This window comes from Pangasianodon hypophthalmus, chromosome 2, assembly GCF_027358585.1.
Source record: "Pangasianodon hypophthalmus isolate fPanHyp1 chromosome 2, fPanHyp1.pri, whole genome shotgun sequence".
NCBI classification, from domain to species: domain Eukaryota; kingdom Metazoa; phylum Chordata; class Actinopteri; order Siluriformes; family Pangasiidae; genus Pangasianodon; species Pangasianodon hypophthalmus.
Window position 1 is genome coordinate 22,610,867 of NC_069711.1, and position 21,700 is coordinate 22,632,566.

The 21,700-nt window shown below is 37.3% G+C and overlaps 1 protein-coding gene across 1 annotated transcript in view; it reads right to left on the reverse strand.

Moving 5' to 3' along the window:
* The window catches only part of adcyap1r1b (adenylate cyclase activating polypeptide 1b (pituitary) receptor type I), a 30,060-nt gene extending 8,877 nt beyond the window's left edge, over positions 1–21,183 (reverse strand). Inside the window, exons 1-3 of the mRNA XM_026933520.3 lie at positions 20,771–21,183; positions 12,260–12,428; positions 7,491–7,587 (exon numbers count right to left, since the gene is read on the reverse strand). Of these exons, the coding sequence (XP_026789321.2) occupies positions 7,491–7,587; positions 12,260–12,319 (157 nt within the window). The 5' untranslated portion in view covers positions 12,320–12,428; positions 20,771–21,183. The remainder of the gene's footprint in view (positions 1–7,490; positions 7,588–12,259; positions 12,429–20,770) is intronic.
* Between the last annotated feature and the right edge of the window lie 517 nt (positions 21,184–21,700).

Sequence of the window (21,700 nt, forward strand, 5' to 3'; positions counted from 1 at the left end):
ACCCTTTGACAGGTGCCACTGTAACAAGATAATCAATGTTATTCACTTCACCTCTCAGTGGTGTTAATGTTATGGCTGATCGGTGTGTGTGTGTGTATATATATATATATATATATATATATATATATATATATATATATATATATATATACATATATATATATATATACACACACACACACACCACACACACACACACACACACACACACACACACACACACACACACATATATATATATATATATATATACAGTACTGTGCAAAAGTCTTAGGCACCCTATTTTTTTAGTACAAACTTTGTTATAGATTTCTATTTTATGGCCTACAAAAAAAGTGAATAGAGGAGATGCATGTTTTTCATCAGACAACGAAAAAACAATGTTTATGACTGGAAAGACAGTATGTCGTATATTGGGGTGTCTGGGGTAGCAGTTTCGGTTATATTTAGATATGCTGTTTAAGAGACTCTCTTCATTTTACAGGAGAACTGTTGATAAGTGACAGAAATAGTCCTCTATCTGCCAGCAATCTTTCTGCATTTAATACATATTTAGGCTATGTGACAGAGCACATTTTCCAATCAAAGCTTAATAAACATCTACCAGGTATCAAATACATTCTGGGATGTGTACTTCATCTCTCTGTAGATCTGGTTTTGCACCACAGGAGAAAAAGAGAAAAGCAGAGAGGAACAGATGAGTAAAAGGTGTGTCAATTTCAATTCACACCAAGTGAACATTTCTCCACTGGCTTCACTCACAGTCATCGAGCATCACACTGTGCTCATATCACAATTACTTTACTGTGTGTAAAGCTCTCTGTCAATAAGAGAGACACTCAGTGAGACCACAAAAGAGTTTTTGACCATCTTGAGCTACACTGATCGCTTTTTAGATAAACAGGAGTGAATTATTCTTGTGAATTCTTATTCTACTGAACAGCTCATGAATGTAAGATTCACTGCACAGGCTGACGTCTGTAGTGAAAGTGTGACAGGAAATAAAGAATGAAACTAAGCAGTGAATAAAAACACAGCAGTTCAGCTATCCCAATATCTTCTTTTTCCAAACATAGATACATAGACATGTGTGCTGGTATAACTCATACTGTATGTGCAGGTTTTATTTTGTTTAGTAACTAGAGCATTAGATGTCAAATAACTGGCATGTTCAATTGAGCACCAAAAACGTCATTTTGAGGTCTGTATTTCTGACACTCAAAAGCAGCTATTTATGGTTAGGTGAGCTATTTACAGTTAATCATATCTGTCTCCTGTCTCTCATTAGAGAGAACTATAATGTTTGTAAATTGTAATGACTTTTTCATGAATGTCAATTTTGTTCTTTAGAATTATACTGTATTTCTTCCTTTCCTTTCCTTTCACCTTTATGACGCAACAGAGAAGTAGGACTGGAACTATGTATTATTGATGCTAATTAATTATTTACTTCCAAAGGCTGCTGTACACATAATTACTAATGTCCGTTATAAGAAAATAATCAATGCCAGGCAGCAGATTTACTGTTACCACACCACGGTTTATAATTTTCCTATAAGACCATGTGCCAAAGTGTTTTATTCCTCTCATACCACAGCAATTTGCCAATTATTACGTTTGTATTTATCAAAGAACATCTAACTTTTTATTCTTTTATAGGCACATTTAATGTTTGGAACATCCCCAAAACAAGTGTTTCCTATTATTACTTATAACAGCTATAAAATATTGATTCAAACTTTCTTCTTTTCTCTCACTTTAAAGTAATAAAACAAATGTAGCTGATGTTACTGAGAAACCATAAGGCACAAGGTCTTCTGTTGTTAAGAAATTCTTGCAGAGGAAAACAGGAGCTACTTTGCCTCTGACCATTACTAAGCACTGACACTGGAGTCTAATTCCAAAAATGTTAAATAAATATCTCCTTCACCATGTTTTTTGTTTGTTGAATAACAACACTTGATTTATCTGTTTCTTATTTGGTTTAGATCAAGCGAAGTAGCAGCTGTACAAGTCTCTGTGTAAGTTCTTACTATGAAATAATAATGTTTTAGAATGAGCACCTGTGAATAAACCTGTGAACTGCAGCCGGAACTACTGTCAGAACTGCTGTAATAGAAAATTATTTAGCATCTTCTGACCAATCAGGATCAAGAATTCAACAGTGCTGTGGTATAAATCTCAGTCCTTATACTCACCCACAGCATTATCACAAGAATCCAACCTTAATAAGCATTCTTCAGCGTCAAACGGACAGTTACATGTATCTAACATTTGCTTCATGATGGACATGATGGAGCCTCACACATCAGGTAGTTTATCCTCCATATATTGATAAACATATTATTTTTACACACCACCACATTCTGCAATTTTCCTTTTAGCTCACACACTATCCATCACACAAAATATGAAATTTCAGGTCTTTAAATGATGTATACTTCTCTGTAACATCTCCCTGACTATCTATTCCGTTCTATTTTTTTAACATCTACATGTACTTACAGTCAATTGAGCATTAAATTATGCTATTTCAGTTTTAGACAAGTTAATGTTTACAAATTGCTTAAACTAATAAATGAATTAATTTATGTCTAGGGCAGCTGAACTCAGCATACTTCCATTCAGATAGAAAGCGTAACCGAGATAGAGCAACACGTCAATCAACAGCTGTCATATCTGGTTTTCCGTTTCAATGTAAAGTCAATATCTCATCAGCCCCTCGGTGTCTGTGAATGACACCACATTATTTCCTTTCCCCTACATGACTAACAGTTTATCCTAGTTTCTGCTGTTGACCACATGACTTACATTTCAGCCAAGGCAGAAAGGTGCCAGTATTTATACAAACAGGTATGTAGACATCAAGAACCCAATGGAAAGTGACATGTAATTGGCATTTGCCTCATAATGGTCTGTGTCTGTACTTGCCATCAACATAGCACCTTCACATGCCACTATACTCAGGAAATCATTTTATGAATGAATAAAACAGAGCAAAGTAAAAAAAAAATGTATTGTTTGCATGGCAGCTGAGTTCTACAGAGATGTGCATGGGGGCGTTAGGGTAGAATGCGCTTCCTGGAAGCCACGGGAACATTTAGTCAGTCCCAAATGGCATTAACTCTGATTTCGCAAATCCTGCCTTCTCTCTACAAAGCTGTGTTAATTACACAAGACACAAATGTGTGGCTAGCAACAAAGCACAAGTGTGCATCTTTGCATTGCAGACTCTCATAGAGATCTGATAACTCCATTATCATATTCTGAGGTAAACACACACAAATGTGCATTATATTCCTTTCTTTAGAAAACACTTACACAGGTAAACACCAGCTTTTCTCTACTTTCAGAGCGCTATATCAAACTATAAACATTTCATTACCAGCAGGACTCCTAACAGACCAAAGGAGTATGGTCATGTCCAATACTGACAGTACCTCAGTGGTTCTGAAATAAGTTCTGTGTGAATTTGTACACTTACACCTGCTCATTTATTCAGTTATCCAATCAGCCAATCATGTGGCAGCAGCACAATGCATAAAGTCATGCAGACCACGTAATTTTTTTTTTTTTACTAATCTTCAGCTATCTAGTTTGGATGAGCCTGTGTCCATGATAGCCTCAGATTCCTGTTATTGGCTGACAGGAGTGGAACCTGATGTGGTCTTCTGCTTTTGTATCACATCCAACTCAAGGTTCAATGCTTTTCTGCTCACCATGTTTGTAAAGAGTGATTATATGAGTTACTAAATCCTTCCTTGCAGTTCAAACCAATCTGGCCATTTTCATCTGACCTCTCTTATCAACAAGTCACTCACTCAGTTTTTGTTTTGTTTTTTTCGCACCATTCTGTGTAAACTCTAGAGACTGTTGTGTGTGAAAATCTCAGATCAGCAGTTTATGAAATACTCAAACCAGCCCATCTGGCACCAACAACCATGCCATGGTTAAAGTCGCAGAGATCACACCTTTTCTGCATTCTGATGTTTAATGTGAACAGTAATTTCAGCTCTTGACCTGTATCTGCATGATTTTATGCATTGGGCTGCTGCAACAAGATTGGCTAATTGGATAACTGCATAAATGAGCAGCTGTACAGGCATTCCTTTTAAAGTGGATGGTGAGTGTATATCTCTGCATTTCTCATTTAGTCTAATTTTTTGAGAACTCTCCCACCTACAAGACTGGCTAGTCCAGTGGCATTCAAAATGAATTAACGGATGGGACGCAGGTGAAAGGTGAGATGGAAAATAGGAGCTCTGCATTTTAACATCTAAATACACTGTAACAAAAAACAGCCTTCTTTTTTTCCTTAATAACAATGGCAAATGAGCCAATCAACATATGACTCTGGAACGACTGGCAATTTCACAGGTGTTTCGAACTCTCCGATGGTCTCGTCTTTTCTTTCTTGAACAATGCACTGATGCAACGCCCTCACTTTCTGTCATGGTAAATGGAGAGTGTTTTGGGGCTGTTAATGTGAAATAAAATCTACCTAGTAATCCCTTAGTAGTTAAAATATCAGCTCTAATCACTTGACTCAGCTACACAGCTACAGTATATACTGCACTAGTGACTATATGCTTAGCAATGTGGGTTTTGTAATTCTACAAACGGTGAAGATTGTAACTTGCAGAGCATTTTGTTAAATTGTTAATGACAAATGATAACTTTTTTTTAACATCTGAAAACTGCAATCTTGCAACTGATTATGGTTGGAAAAATTTAAAGCAAGTTAGCACCTGTCTGGCTCCTGTGTATACATAAAAAGCTCTCAGCTTTACACAAAAGCCCAAAAACTGTTGGCTGGTCAGTGCCTGGTTTATTTTAAAACTGGACGTTGGATATAGAATGTTGAAAGTTCACAGTGTTCACTGTTATAAATTTTAGGGAAATGATATATACATTATGTATTTAACAATCTTAAAGTGCATCATACACAAATAGAAACTAACAAGTCTCTTTAAAACATGTTAATATTTCTTGTTCTTACTGTGAACTATGGCCTTGTCATAGAAATGACATCTTAGGATTCCAACTCAGAGAATTTGGAGTTCTTCAGAAATTTTTCTGAGTGGGAATTATGCCTGGACCACACTGCAACATTTATACAGTGATGAAATAGTGAGTGATCCCACATATAATGATAGATTTTGCAGGTTTTTTTGTCCTGGATCTTTCTTCAGACATCAAACCACATATAGATTATGCTCGACAAAACCAATAATCCAATAATTCTCTGAACCTGAACCTCACAGTAATGGACATTTTTTTCGGGTTTTAAGTGGACAAAGCAAATGTGACAGATGGCAATTTAGTTTGACTTTCATTGGTTATTACATTTTATATGACACAGCTGGGATCATATGATTCATTTTGGGGGATCATGTGTGCGATCATTTTGAATCAGGACGTCATGACTGTACTGAGAGGATCGGTGGGGTTTAGATTAGATTTTACGCACCCCTTTGCAATCACGGGGGGGTGGCAAGTAGGCCTTAAATTCAGCAGGATTATCCTCTACTGTGGCTCAGCTATTGCGAGGTGGAGGGCTGTTCTAATAGTTTTTCCTATTTCCTTCCTTCCTGTTCCCACTTGGTCAAGAATGAAGCAGGATGTTATCTGACAAATGTAGAGCGGAATCAGAGCAGCTTTTCCATGACCTTCATTCATATTATTTGGTGTTTACAACTGAACTAAGAAAACCCCTATCCACAGGAAAGGAGAAATCTAAAAAGAGATCTTAGTATTACAATTGAGGCCAAAGGTTAACAATCACCCAATTTAAATACTTTCACACTCAATTTTTCATGACTCCACACATTTCAGGTTACCATGCATTACCTGTGGTAGTACATACCTAGTGTTAGTATTTGGTGGCATTGCCTTTTACCAGCTTTTGAATCAAAAGCTTGGGGTAGCCTTCCACAAGCTTCTCACAATACCTTGCTGAAATATTTGCCCATTCCTCCTGACAGAACTGGTGTAACTGAGTCTGATTTGTGCCCCCCCCTGCTCAGACACACTTTTTCAGTTCAGTCCACATATTTTCTGTGGGATTCAGGTCAGGGCTTTGTGATGGCCACTTAAAAACTTTCACTTTGTTGTCTTTAAGCCATTTGTTACAGCTTTGGTATGCTTAGGTTCACCTTCCTGCAGGTAGACGCAGCTGCGACCAAGTCTTATTTCTATGTAACACTCTCACAACGTGATGCTGCCACCCCATGCTTCACAGTTGGGATGGAGTTATTCGGATTAAAAGCCTCACCCTTTTTCCTCCATACACAGCGCTGATCATTATGACCTAATTGTTCAACTTTTGTTTCATCTGATCAGAGAACACTTCTCCAAAAGGCTGTTGATCACCTGCAAACTTCAGTCTGTTTTTTTAGGGGCTCATTCCTCGTACAACAGCCTTTCAGGCCATGATGATGATGGACTCTCTTAAAAGTGGATGTATACTTTAGTACCTGATGACTCCTTTGTTGTTGGCCTCAACTGTATCTCTACAGGTTCTCCTAGATAGCAGTTAGATCAATTGAAAAGAAAAAGGCTTAAGATTCCTGTCTCTCAGGTTTTTCTCCTGAGGTAAAGGATCCCTGCCATCTCATGTCTCCTCTTGAGTTTCAGTACAGATCTCAATAGTCATATATTGTGCTCAGATCTGCCAAAATAATTAAATAATTGTCAGAATCATTCAAATATACTACTTAGTATTTATAAGTGCTATGTGCGATGAGAAGTACACTAGATGTCAGTTAACCTACTAGTTTAGTTTTAGATGTAGTAATATGGGTATTGGAAATATTTGAGTATAATAAATATATATGTCTACCTATTTATTATGCTTTTATGTGAGCATGTGTTAATCCAGTATATGAGAATGTTCAGAATACATTTTTATCAAACATTTTAAATTGTGTTTGTAGAAATTCAAATATTGTTCTAACTTGATTTCACTGTGGAGCCTTTTTGCCAACAGAAGGATTACTACATAAACTAAGCAGTGAACAACAGACGGAAAAATGTTTGTTTTAGCACCATGTGTTAAAATGTTTGTTTTGCAGTGGAAAAAAATGTTTGACTCATGATCAGAAGATTACATGTTTGGATGCTGATGATGTTGAGCATGGCGTTTCTCTCTGTTTCCTTTAATCTCAGAAAAATCTCTTTTCTAAGAAAGTTAATACGTAAATGAAACACAAGTGAGAATCGCTATAAAATTACTCGAGATATAACAAAACTATAATCAAATAACTGTTCCTCGGGGAAGTATTAGTTATAGCTGCACATTAAATTAAATTACACTATTACATATGCAAAGCCTCAGATGATGGCACTACTATATGCAGATTAAGATTTAGAATATCAAGAAATTCACTTAAGTAATATCCTCTGAATAATAATCATTCTATTATACAGCTATATTGTAGATATTCAAACATGCCTCCACCCACAATCACACACAAACATGAACTACTTACTGTTTTCAGGGTCACTGCCAGGGTCGTCCAAGGCCATCCTCTCCATACATTTTTCTTTTTCTAGTTGGATGACACAGTCTGGGTGCATGCTTAAGATCTGCAAGACAAAACAATTAGTACATAGATTTAGTACATTTATGAAATTTTGACTTGATTTATATGGAAACATACAGTACAGTATGTATCTTTCCATCTAACAGTCTAACGGTATCTAACAGTAATCATGATGATGTCAACAAAACTATGTTAATAATATTGTGTGTTTGTCCCCCTCTCAGCGTAAACGCTGCTTGCTTTTTCATTCATGTCATGTCTTTATGTTTACATTTGTTTTGTTTTGGTTTTTCAGTAGCTTTGTTCAGTCCTGTCTCTACACTTATTTTATCATTGATTTATTACTCTAATGTGTTCAGCTATTCTGCCTTTCAGTTTGATTAGTTTGTCTGTTTGTACCTTCATTTTCCTTTGTCTCACTGTGAAGACTTACTGATAGCTGTCATGTGTTTCCAAGCCTTAGTTTCCCATGTTCATTGTTTCTTGTTGTACTTCCTGGTTTTGACCCTCGTCTGTTTTCCCAATTTCTGAATATGGATTATCCTAGTTTAATGTTGACTACATATTATACTATATTATAATTATTATACAACATTATACTACATATAATGTTGAATGATTTTCAGACTGCCCATAATAAATTGCATGCTGATTTTACGCACGTGCCCTCCTTTCATGCAACACACATAATTACAGTAATAATGACGATAGACCTGGTCATAGTGAGATGATGTTGTTAGCAGTGCCAGACCTTCCTATATGCAAACCATGCAAGCTGAACCCCCACCCCTCATGCCTATACGAGAATCATGTTATTCATTGTTTAGCTTTTTATACGACTAACCAATTTCTAAATAGCTTAATGGATGTGCCACAAATTTTGCTTGTGTAATCAAGTCAAAATATAGAAACATTCTATTAATTTATTTTCCTATTATCCATAAGAACTAGTGTTTGACCAACAGACAGAATAGGGTCTAAGTATCACTATTTACCAAGTGCAGATAAATAAACAAAAAAATGATTAGAGTGAAAGTGAACAAAATACAGCTACATGTTGTCATCACTTATACTCATGTATACATACGGTATGTTGTCTACCAGTGTTTTAAATTTGGTTTGTTGCTTTTAAAAAAAAAATGAAAAAACACTATTGAAAGTTGCTACAGAACAAAGACTTTCTGCTGATGTCAGTGTTTTTAAGATATGCACACAGACCTGCCCATCTCTGGGGCATAGCTAGAAATGCCTGTAGTTACCATGACAATAGTATCATGAACGTAAAAATATGTTAAGTATGTTAGTTATATTGAAAGGCATGCTTTTCTAAACCTTCAATTTTTTTACTCCATTTATAGTCTGTAGTGCAGGATCAACATGTTACGGTGTTAAACAAGTACATGCACAGACTGTGTATGTGCCCTGGAGATAATTAGTCATGCCAAAGCAGAGTTCCTCTGAATATGTGCAAAATACTTGTTGATGCTGGTATTGAACAGATTGAAAGAGAACTCTGTCATATTCAAACAATCTTATGCTTGAGTAAGGCCTGATTATCTAGAATAGACCTAACATATTTCATGTTCACTAAAAAAACCTAAAAGGATTTTAAAACATCCATACAGTCTTTTAATGCTACAAAAAAACACAATTTAAACTGCTAAATATAATTTATAATTTATAAATTCTGATTAAATTTTAATTACATAAAATTTTATTATTTGGCTACACTCCAGGTGGAAGTGAGTCCAACATTATTTATGGCTTTTTCACTCTAACACCTGATGTACTGACCTGGAAAAACGGTTCTTACTGGTTCAATTTATTGTCACCCTGTCACCTCAGTGTGTGTGTGTGTGTGTGTGTGTGTGTGTGTTTGAGAGAGAGAGAGAGAGAGAGAGAAAGAGTGACTGACGAAGACAACACCAAGACAATATTTATGCATACATGCATATACACATATTCATATATAGCAACCAGCATTCATCTAAACTAAGCAGCTGTAGTTTTAACTGAGACAAATGAGTTTAAGATTATTTCAGATTATTGCCAAGACATTGTTGAAAACTCAAAAAAACTCTCCTTGACATTTTCTTGACATGTGTGACAAATTCAAACCAATGTCCACTCAAAATCAGACCAATGTCCACTCAAAACCTGACCAATGTCCATTCAAAACCAGACAAATGTCCACTCAAAATCAAACCAATGTCCACTCAAAACCAGACAAATGTCCACTCAAAACCAGACAAATGTCCACTCAAAACCAGACAAATGTCCACTCCAATTCAGACCAATGTTCACTCAAAACCAGACCAATGTCCATTCAAAACCAGACCAATGCCCACTCCAATTCAGACCAATGTCCACTCAAAACCTGACCAATGTCCACTCCAATTCAGACCAATGTCCACTCAAAACCAGACCAATGCCCACATCAATTCAGACCAATGGCCAGTCAAAAACAGACCAATGTCCACTCAAAACCAGACCAATGTCCAGTCAAAAACAGACCAATGTCCACTCAAAACCAGACCAATGTCCACATCAATTCAGACCAATGTCCATTCAAAACCAGACCAATGTCCACTCCTATTCAGACCAATGTCCACTCAAAACCAGACCAATGTCCACTCCAATTCAGACCAATGTCCACTCAAAACCAGACCAATGTCCACTCAAAACCAGACCAATGTCCACTCAAAACCAGGATGCATACAATGCATAAAGTAATGCAAATATAGGCAAAGAGTTTCAGTTAATGTTCAAACATCAGACTTGGGAAAAAATGTAATCTCAGTGACTTTGACTGTTGCATGGTTGTTGGTGCCAGACAGGCTAAATTGAGTATTTCAGAAACTGCTGATCACCTGGAATTTTCACACAGCAGTCTCTATAGTTAATTCAGAACTGTGTAAAAAAAAATCCAGTGAGTAGTTCTGCAAGCCTTGTTGATGAGAGCTGTCAGTTCAAACTGACAGGAAGGCTCAAATAACTATTCTTTATAACCATGTTGAACAGAAAAGCATCTCAGAATGCACAACTTGCCAAAGCTTGATGCCAGTGGGCTACAAGGGAAACACCACATCAGGTTCCACTCCTGTCAAACAAGAACCGAAACCTGAGGCTACAGTGGGCACATGCTCACCTAAACTGAACAATTTCAGATTAGAAAAATTGTCACCTTCTTCTGCTTCAGTCTTCTGCCCAGTTTCGGTGAGCCTGAGATCACATATTTTTCCCAGTTCTGAACATTAACTGAAGCACTGTATGATTTTATGCATTGTGTTGCTGCCACATGATTGGCTAATTGGATAATTACATGAATGACGAGGTGTATAGCTGTTTTTAATAAATACCTTAATTCTCTTAAAACACAATTTCATCTAGTAATTCACTACACATTCATCATATTTATCAGCCTACAAACATACGAAATAGATTATTTACTTTTCATTAAATTTCATCAAAAACCCCAAGTCAGATATCTGGCTTACAGAACATTGACATAATTACTTTTTTATCACGCAAAACGTCCAGCCTACAACCCCCAGGCAAAATACAGTATATCTGGCAACATTGATTATATTGATTTATTTAACTCTTAATAAGAAAGAACAATATTAAGTCAATTGATCCCACTGTCAGCCCTTATTTGGGACTATAAATAAAGTGACAATTGTAGTAATGGTTAGACTAGGTCTTCTAGTCTTTAATAAAGTACTGATTTTTCTTTTGCAATGTATCCAGGAGAAGTTACAATAAGACGGTTAGTCTCTTTCACACTGTTCTTTTTCAATATTGGACACTTTATACAGTAGACTTATTGTAATTGTACTAGTTTGCATAAAATCTACTTATGCAATCTCTGGTGTTTAAATAACACTAGGTGTGGTGAAAGGTATGGTGCTATAACACCAGGTACAGTGGAAGTGAACCTAGAAAGTGGATTTCTGTGTTGTCTATACCTTCTATTTAAATGTTCTGCAAGTGCCACATGAACAAGGGAGATGAATTAGTTTAATAGAAAAAAAAAAGATTTGTTTAATATAAGCATGCTGCCTTTGCACTTTCTATGTCATTCATTCTTTCATCATGAGTAACATGCTTATCCTGGTCAGGGTCGCAATTGATCCGGAGCCTATCCCAGGATCATGTCCTTGAGTAAAGGAACACACTTTTGTATCTGAGTAGAAAGGTACACTGTGGAGGCACTGAGCAGACGTATATGCAGCCATGTGCAAGAATGGTTTAACCTTGATTGCTTGGAGCACTCAGTCAAGCAGAACTGTGCTGGCTCCTGGTCAGTTTACATTTGGCCCATCAGTTGCCAGTACTCACTGGATGCCAGGACCTTGTTTGGTGCCAATCTGTGTGTGACGTAAATGTGCCCTTGGATATTTGTTTCTCTAGATAGGAGCAGAAGGAGAACGAATGGGTCTTCATGTAAACAGTGACAGAGCTATCCTCCTCATGAGCTATCCTCCTCAAGAGGATAGTGTGTACATGAGAGTAGAGATCACACTGAACAAGGCATATGCTGCCAAAAGCAAAACATCTGAAGTGTGTGATCTGGAGAGCTGTAATTGGTGGCATTGCTCGACATAAAACACAGAATGTTTTAACAGTCTAGACTATGACAGCTCTAGGGCTATTATTCTCTGCACTCCCTGTATCACTATTCTTTCACTGAATTAAATATATCCAGGACTTACCAGAGGAAGTACAGTAAATGCCAAGAGCATGTACAAGCAGTTTTTCACAAAGGCAGCCATTTTATTCAAAGATGATGTTGTGAAATCTTCCTCTCAAATGCTGCACTGAAGACCAGAGAAGCGAGGATTCACTGGAATATTGCTGTGGTATTTCAAATCATCTTGGGATCTGAAATGTAAAAAAAAAAATCAGCAATGTATTTATATTAATGCTGTCAGATGTTATTTCAAAAGGCAAGAAAATTGTATGCAAAAGATTAAGATATAGTGTTTTACTATTAGCCACCTAACATACATTTCCAAGTTACAAGTTATAGCTGACAAAACAGACCAGTGGGTGTGCCTTTGAGTGGTCTGCTGATCCCTATATGGACTCAAAGACACACCCTTTAAACATTTCTGAGTAGGTTTCATTTTATAACTGCACTCAAATAGGTTTTCAGGAATATCCTGTTATGACCATCTTTTTACATTTATGAACATGATTTAAAATCTTAAATTCATAAATTCATTAAATTCATAAATATTAACATTTATGAATATGATTTAATATCTTCTCAGAAATCCTGTCCGGTTTGTTCATGTTAGCTAGTAGGAATGTAAACCTCAGGCTTCCATCTGATACATTTGCGATTTCGATTCATAAGGCAACAATTTAATATATTTGACAATACAACTGAATCTACTATCATACAAACTACTTAAAGTTACACTCCTTGTTGTGGTACGTCCACAAAACAAGTTCGTTCCTGCTATCACTTACATTATAACAGCTATAAATACAGCTTGCCATGTTACCAACAAACTGGAAACTCCTCTGTCCTGAAGACTTTCGTGTGGTGAGAAACACATTGACTATAACAAAGTACTGTCACTATTCCCATAAATATTAATTAACCATCTCCTTATAGAAAACATCACCATCTCAACAATTATATGCTTTTCTTTGTTTAATAACAACATGTTTTAAATCTTTTTATTAATAGGTTTAAATAATGTGGAGTGTCCACCATACAGGTCCCTGTAACAATAACTAGTGCATAAATATAAACCTGTGATTTACCATGCAGCAGAAATTATTGTCAGAGCTGCTGTTAGAGAAAATTAATCAACACCTTCCCCCAATGAGCTTTGAAAATTCAACAGCACTGTGTCATAAATATAAATATACCTGAAGCATTAGCTTCGTGATAAATTTGTGATATTGTAATATTTTGAATTTCATTGCTGAAGTAAGTGACACAATTTTCACCCTGTGTAATTTATAAAATATAAAAGCATAGTGTAGCACTATTGTTAATGTTATGCATGTGGTATTATAAAATTTTAGGCTCATTAATATTCAAATGCAAATGCACTTTTTAAAGATTTGATACCCCTTTTTATATGTACTAAAACACTGTCTTCATAATACTGTTATTGTAGTATTGATCCTTACATTGAGTATTTATTACTTTCTTACAGAGACTAAACCTTTGCTTTCCTGTATATGCCTGGTGTTTCTGAGGCAGTGGGCGTACCAACTCTAATAATGTTACAAAATCATCAGGCTGCAAAAATGGCAGGTGGTGGTGGGAGTGCAGGAATGATCTCATAGCAGTCAAGCTAAACACTAAGCACTTGGATATTTTGGCATTTCTCTGAGAAAGTGCAATGACCCCCTTCCATACATAGAATATCATTATCACTACAGATATTTCTGTTACTTATTCATTGCATCTAACCGTGACCAGGTTTGGAGCTACAAAGGCCAACTCCACGGTCTTGCTTGGTAGAGCGTAGCTGTGCTGATACAACCCAGATGACTTCACGGTGGATGCTCATGGATAATTACCGATTCAATCTCATTTCGCACAGACACCAGTCTCATAGAAAAGGGGGAGGATGTTGGGTTTTCAGTAAACAATAGTGTGGAAGTGATGGATAAATTTTGGAGGAGAAGAACAGTGGAGAAGGGGTTATGAGAGGAAGGACAGAGGGCGAAACAGATGGACTTAGGGATGTAGGAGAGCAGAGGGGTGAGAGAGCTGCAGCAGCTGCAGCACAGCTCTTGGTGTAATTAGTGGGTGGAATGAAGCTGACTCACAAACTCCCCCAGCTATGTCATATACTGTTTATATGTGTGTGTGTGTGTGTGTGTGTATGTGTGTATGAATGTAGCTAAGCCTTTGTCTATTTCACTCTCACACACGCACATATACTAATATCCTTTCATATTACCATTAAAGACCAAGACACTGGGAAAGCAAATATTTGCTGCTTTACGCAGTGCAACATGTTGTGAAATGAACACTCAAAACCAGCATGAGGGATTCCTCGGGTGTAATAATTTTACACTGCGCTTGCACTCACAAGAGACAAGACACTCATATTACTTGTATTTTGCTTCTTTAGACATATGTGGCAAATATTACAGTTACACCTTAATGTTACTTAATGTTGTAATTTCTGATGGTATTAGCCAAATGCATTATCCTTTAATTTTTTTAGTTAAACCCAGGAAAAAACAAGACTATACAAGATTTCTTTTAAATACCAAATGCAGTTTAAAAAATATGGTAAACACAAGTAGGAACTAAAGTTGTGAGAGTAATGGTTTCGGGGACAACCCACAACAGAGAGTCTAAGGAATTCACTGGCTTTGGATTTGTCATTTTACTGGGTCAAACTTCATTTGCATAGCAGTGAGAAAATCTCAATTCAAATGTTGTTTAGCAGTCTGTCTCTGTGTCGCTTTCCACTGTCGCCAAAAAATAAATAGTTGCCTGTCGCTTTGTCACTTGTTTTGTCACTTGCTAGTGTGAAGGCAGGGTAAAGTGTGCTAGAAGAGCTTAGGATTAATAAAAGGATAAATAACAACTTTCATACTGATCCAAATACATAAAGGTTCCCGCAGAATAGAAGTTCTATATATGTGCCATTCTTTTTCCATACAGCTCTGGAACCAAGTCAAACTGTGAGTGTATTTGTGGTTGCCAAGCTATCACAGTGACTGAATCCACATGCCTCATTAAACACTCTCTCCAGTCTATAAACATCCACAAGAAAATTGACCATTGTACAGTATATTAACAAAAGCAATGCCAGATTTTTCTTCTTTATCAAGATAATGCATTATGCTACTCTACTGCAATGATGGCTTAGAATGTAAGCTCACAGAGAAAAATTTTGTGTATACTATTTTACAGTCACTGATTACATTATTAAGGCATGAAATTGGTGAAGCTCATCTAAACACATAGTAAATCAGGCTCAAGTTCAACAATCGAAAATTGTTCACTGAACTACAAGGACCCTGTCCAACAACCAAATGAAGACTAAATGAAGCAGCCAATCTTAACCCTCCGGAGAGTGGTGGTATAGTCCAAATGACTTTGCAGAGGCAATGAGGCATAACCATCCAACCTGCCAACAGGCCTCTTTATTGACTGCCCAGTATGAGCTGTAAAATAGCCCCCACAGGGCAAATACAGGACAGGAAGTAAGGAAGAACGGAGAAAGCAAAGGAAAGAAATAGAAAGGATTGGAAAGCAAATAGTAGGAAAAGAGGAGAAACTATGAAATGGAGAAAGAAAAAATGAAAGGAAGGAAGGAAGGAAAGCAGACATCAAATGAGAAATATGATGAGAATGCCAGAGAAAGATAAATATGTAGACAGCAAGCAATTTTGGAAGGGAAAAAGGCAGAAAGGAAAGAAATGTAAGGAAGGGAGCATCCATTCAATTAAAAAAGTAAAATGCAGAACAATGCTGGAGAAATAAAAAAATTAACATCAAAGACAGATGGAAAATGTGTATCCATCTTCATCCTTGTGGATGGCAGAAATCTGTCACAAGAGATGGTATATGATGGATTCCTCTCCACGATTCTTCATATTTCTTAGAAATCGCATTAGAGTGTGTTCATACCAGACTTAGCTGGCCAATCTGTGAAGCCCCCACAGCTATACTTAGTCTACTGAATGTTGTTTAGAGAAGAGAGGGATTACCATTAGCATATTGCGTTATATTCCTGTTTTTGGCACTGTTCATTTAAGAGAGTGGGAGAGGAAAGTTATAGAATCTTAAAATATATCTGAAAGCTGATGCCACGCCATGATAGTAAAAATAAATCTCGCTCTCTCTCTCTCTTCAGTATAATTCTTAGAGGAATACTAAGGGTGAGTTCAATCCCAGCACCACATGCCACCCAAGTGAGCAAAATGGATTGTGGTTATTAAACCAGGCCATTGTTGCATTGTGGGCAACTGACACAAACACAAAACATTTTCCCAGGCAGGCAACAGTGGAACACTGTAACATTACCCAAAGCAACACCAGCAAAATGTTTATTCTCTGTAGCAAAAACTGACGTATACACAGATCCAAAGTTATGTGACTGTGTCTGTGTACACATATGACAAAAAGAATGCAGGAAGTAAGCCATGTGGTCAACACCAAGTAAACTGTGTAAACTATGTGCTTGTTAGTTACGGGGTGGCCTCATGACCAGATGAGTCATATCACCTCATCTCATCTCTTTACAGAGGACTTCACTTTTTTTTTTTTTTTTCAGATTGGCATTCATCCTAAAATAACTGCCTTCAATTAGCAATGACAGCAAGGAAGCCTATATGATGTCAGTTATGCTTTGAGGCAATGATGATGAAAGACCATTTTGACATTTTAAGTCTCACATGCCCAGAAGATTGTTTGCAACTGGTGGGTCAGTTTAACTGTTCAACACAGAAATGTGTAAAAATCACCATATTTTCTGTTCATAAACCCAAAGCTGACATGTTTTGACAGTTCCAAGAAAATATGTGGGGCAGCCTGGGAAATTTTTCACCTGAAATGGTGACATTTTCTACTATATATAAATGTGAAAAAAACAGACTTTCCTGAACCTTTTCTCATCCACATCAGTCTTTTCTCATCACCTGTGGTAAAATTTACTCACGGCATTTAAGCACAAGCCTCATTCATCATCTCTTCACTCGACTGATCATCGGTGTGAAAATAAGCACTGATTTATTCAGTCAGTTCTGTTTTGTTGGCTAAATTTCTTGTTAATGTCTATTTATGAGGTCATTTTCAAACATTGTCCACTGTCATCCGTACAGATTGTATAAGCGCTCTTCTCTGTGTTTAGGAGCAGTACATTATTGGCAAAAAAACTCAATTGGTCAAATCCTGATTTATCGTCATTTTTGGCTGTTTTCCCGAATTCACTCATAGCAACATCCAACTGGTTTTCCCAGACCACCACACATATTTTCTGTTCATAAACCTAGAGATGACATTGTTTTGACAGCTATTGATCAGTCTAGTCTTTCATTTCTTCACTTGCAACACAAAGAAACATTTTATAGATACAAATTACTTTAATTAGAAATTAATACTTGAGCTAAATTAATTGCACCTCCTTGACTCCTTTCCTCGCTAGCTCCTCCCTCAGGACACATGAGGAAAGGAAACAAGGACAGGAGGAATCAACACAATGTTTTTTGCTGAATAAGATATCCTTGCTCACCCAGAGACCCTTTAAAGCGTTATGAGTTATTGATCACCTGTTGTTCTGTCACATGTCACTGGGCATAATGGATCTGCACATGCACAATGCAGTGTGATTACATGATGAATCAACATCAATTTAAACATTTTCAAAGATGTCCACTCTAAAATGCTGATGTTTTAGCCTACACAAGACACTTCGACTGACTTCTCAGGCACATTTTAATCAACTTTCATTCAAGGTTTCTTTTTTCACCATTGTTCCCCATTGTTTCTAATTTAATTACTATTAAATTCATAGTAATTTATATTATCTTATCATTTATCTTTGTTTTTTTAGCATTTTTTGAGCATTTATTTTGTACTCTCATGTCACATTTTCACATTTTACTAAAAGACTCCATGTAGTCTTTTAGGTGCGAGCCAAAATTTTGGCCACCAAAAATTTTCAGCTGAAAGAGAAAAAAATGCAGAATATTTTAACTGAAAAAACAGGCCTAGGACAAAGTGCCAAATCTAACACTTTATTTCCTCTCCTACACCAGGCAGTGCAGACACATTCAAACAGTCTGAGCAGCACCAGATCAACAGTGAAAATGTCAGCCCTGAGGAAACAATCCACAGTTTCTACAAGGTATATTAGATAGGCGATTTGTAATCACAGTATCAAGAAAGGATACAGCAGGCAAGTACTTCTCCACTACATGTTTGATACACTGCTTGAAAACACGATGTCCTGCTCAATTTGCCGAATATAGCAAAACAACACAAGCGAAAAGCAACATTTTTGCAGGCATGCCAATGCCATTTGCAGCCACAGTTCTTGAAAAGATGAAAAAATTGCCAAATATAGTGCTCAAAGTGTGAATAAAAAATAGTATTTTTTTTTACTGAAAATTTTTTTCATTCTTTTTTTTTTTTTTTTTTAAGGGTTTTTTTGGTTTTGGTTTTCAGCCCAGTGTGTCCTGAATTTCCTGTTTTCCATTTCGGCCAGGAAATACACATTATTAGCAGACACCATTAAGAACTAAAATTAACTCCTGAATATATTAAAATATTTTTCTGAATAAGCATTTGCTAATCTCAGCAAAGCCAGGAGTGTGTGAGTGGTGAGATTTAATTCTCATCCTTTCTCCTCTGAATTTTGAGTAGCAGTGTTTTTCCCAAGTGCTTGGGCTCTCAGTCATACCTGACAAATGGTGCAGAGCAAGAAAGATTTAACCATGATGAATAAATCCTATCAGGGGCACCTGGCCCTTTCTGGATGAGTATTTCTTTGCTGTCATGTGAATTGTGATAAGAAGCTGTAGCTTTACTGAACAGCTACTCGGCTGGTAACATCCATCATCTAAGGTCATCTATTACCTAACTTAGCAGGCGGCCTTGGTGGGGGCTGTAGATAGCTCGACATCAACCCATGTAGATAGCTCGACATCACTCATGAAAGATATTTGATTTGATCAGTTTTATATACAGTATATATACACAGTATACATATATATATATATATATATATATATATATATATATATATATATATATATATATATGTGTGTGTGTGTGTGTGTGTGTGTGTGTGTGTGTGTAGGAATCCTGCCTCTGCCCTGTGTGCGCGGAGTTTGCATGTTTTCCCCATGCACAGTAGACTCCAGTTTCCTCCCCCAGTCCGAAGACATGCGTTATAGGCTGATTGGTATTTCCAAGTTGTCCATAGTGTGTGAATGGGTGTGTGTGCGATTGTGCCCTGCGATGGGTTGGCACCCCATCCAGAGTGTATATACTGTAGATACACCTGATCAAATATCATTTAATGCAATGGGGTTGGATGTCGAGCTATCTACAGCCCCCACCAAGTCTGCCTGCTAAGATAGGTAATATATGACTGGGATATATTACCTGAGTAGCTTTTCAGTACAGTTGCAGCCGATTGTACTATTTGATTGCTTGATTTCTGTAGTGATCTGTAGATCTACACATGCCTGCCTGACCGCCTTTTCATTAAATTAGCTGTTTTGAGTGAATTAACTAATCTTGGCTGAGTTTCCCAAAAGCATCACAAAGTTAAGATCAACTTAATTCTGAGAGAGAATGTTTAATGTGATATTTACTCTGCCATTTATCTTTGTGCTGTGATGCGTTTGGGAAACTCGGCCCTTGTCAATAGAATATGTCATTATTATAATCTACACATCACTATTTTCATTCAGGCAGCAAATTAATAACATATGGTACTGATGCAGGTCATCTCTAGAAATTATTTTTTTCTAGAGCTAAAACTAGAGCTAAGAAAAATTATATATTTAAGCATAAATGTATGTCAAACTATCGCATATGCACATTTCAGTGATCTGACTGGCATTGAGTCTTGCTTTTCTATGACCACCCCATGCATTTTAGCTACCAAAATGTTCTGGATCTGACAGTGGTATAGGGGGAACCTATAGGAGGAACACGTCATGTTGTCGAACCTTATAACACTAGTGTCTGGGTGTGGTGATGTGGTGAAAGGTATCAGGTCTGTAGAGTTGACTATAGAAATGCTGCCTGGCTCATGGATATAGGATGGTGTTCTCATGCCTCAATGTTCTCATGTATATGCATTTAATATCAGGTAAAAATATATATATATGAACAGAAAAATAATCAATGCCAAAGCTATATGAAGCTCCTCAAATGTAATAAAGCTAGTTCAACACAAGCAGTTAAACACTGTTGCCATTAGATGTGGTGATGTAAAAGGTTTAGTGAACTGGGGCTCGATACTAAATTAATCTGTTTCATCGATTACTCTGTGATTAATCGATTGGTGCATGTTTCTCATTTCTGTCACTCAATCAAAAGCTTTCTGCACAGCGTGTGTGTTCATGCTCATTTCTACTCTATAATAAGCTTCTGGTCCATTATATGGAATGACTGCATTGTGCACTGCTCCCTCTTCACCCCCACGAGCAAAACCTGCCATAACCATAACCGCCGACTCGGTACAGCTCCTTCAAATGCGAGCGCTCAGAGATCTTACCATCGCGATGCACAGAGAGGAGGCTGCTGAATGCTCTAAGGCGAGTAGATCACCTCAGTCGCTGTCTTTGCTGGTTTCTTTTGAGATGCACAGAACAAATCGACGAGGGAAAGCGATGCAAAAAAACAAAAAAACCAAATCCTGCGCCTGGAAACTTGGTGAGTTGAGCAGTGCAGGTATTGCGGTGGCTCGAGCTGTGCGGTGGAGATGCTCCAGAACCCCCGCATACACAGCACTGAGAGAGGAAAAGCACTGAGAGGGAAAACACTGAGACCAACAGCGATGTGACTGTAATAGTGAACAAGTGTGTGCGTGTGTGTGTGTGTGTGCGTGTGTGTGTGTGTGCGTGTGTGTGCTTGCTTTGCGCTTCTGCGCGCTGACTGACGATGCAGCCGCTGCTATGTGCCTCGCATTCTGATCACCTCTCTCTCTCTCTCTCTCTCTCTCTCTCACACACACACACACACACACACACACTCCCTCTCTCTCCCCCCTCTTTCATTCTCCTTCACACACACATATTCCCTCTCTCTCTCTCTTTCACACACACACACACACACACTCACTCCCTCTCTCTCCCCCCTCTTTCATTCTCCTTCACACACACATATTCCCTCTCTCTCTCTCTTTCACACACACACACGCACACACACACTCATTCTCTCTCTCTCTTTCACACACACACACACGCACACACACACGCACTCATTGTGTCTCTCAGTGAATATGGTGTCACAAGAGGCCGGTGTGTGTTTAATGATGATCTTATCTTTCTATTGGAGTTCAGAGGAAACACTTAGAGTGAAGAAAGGATTTATATTCTGTTTTTTTTTTACTACTGAATCGTTACTTCTATGTGCATTTAACCACATTTAATCCTCGAAATGAAGGAATTTCAAATTCAGTTCTCTCTCACACACACACACATAC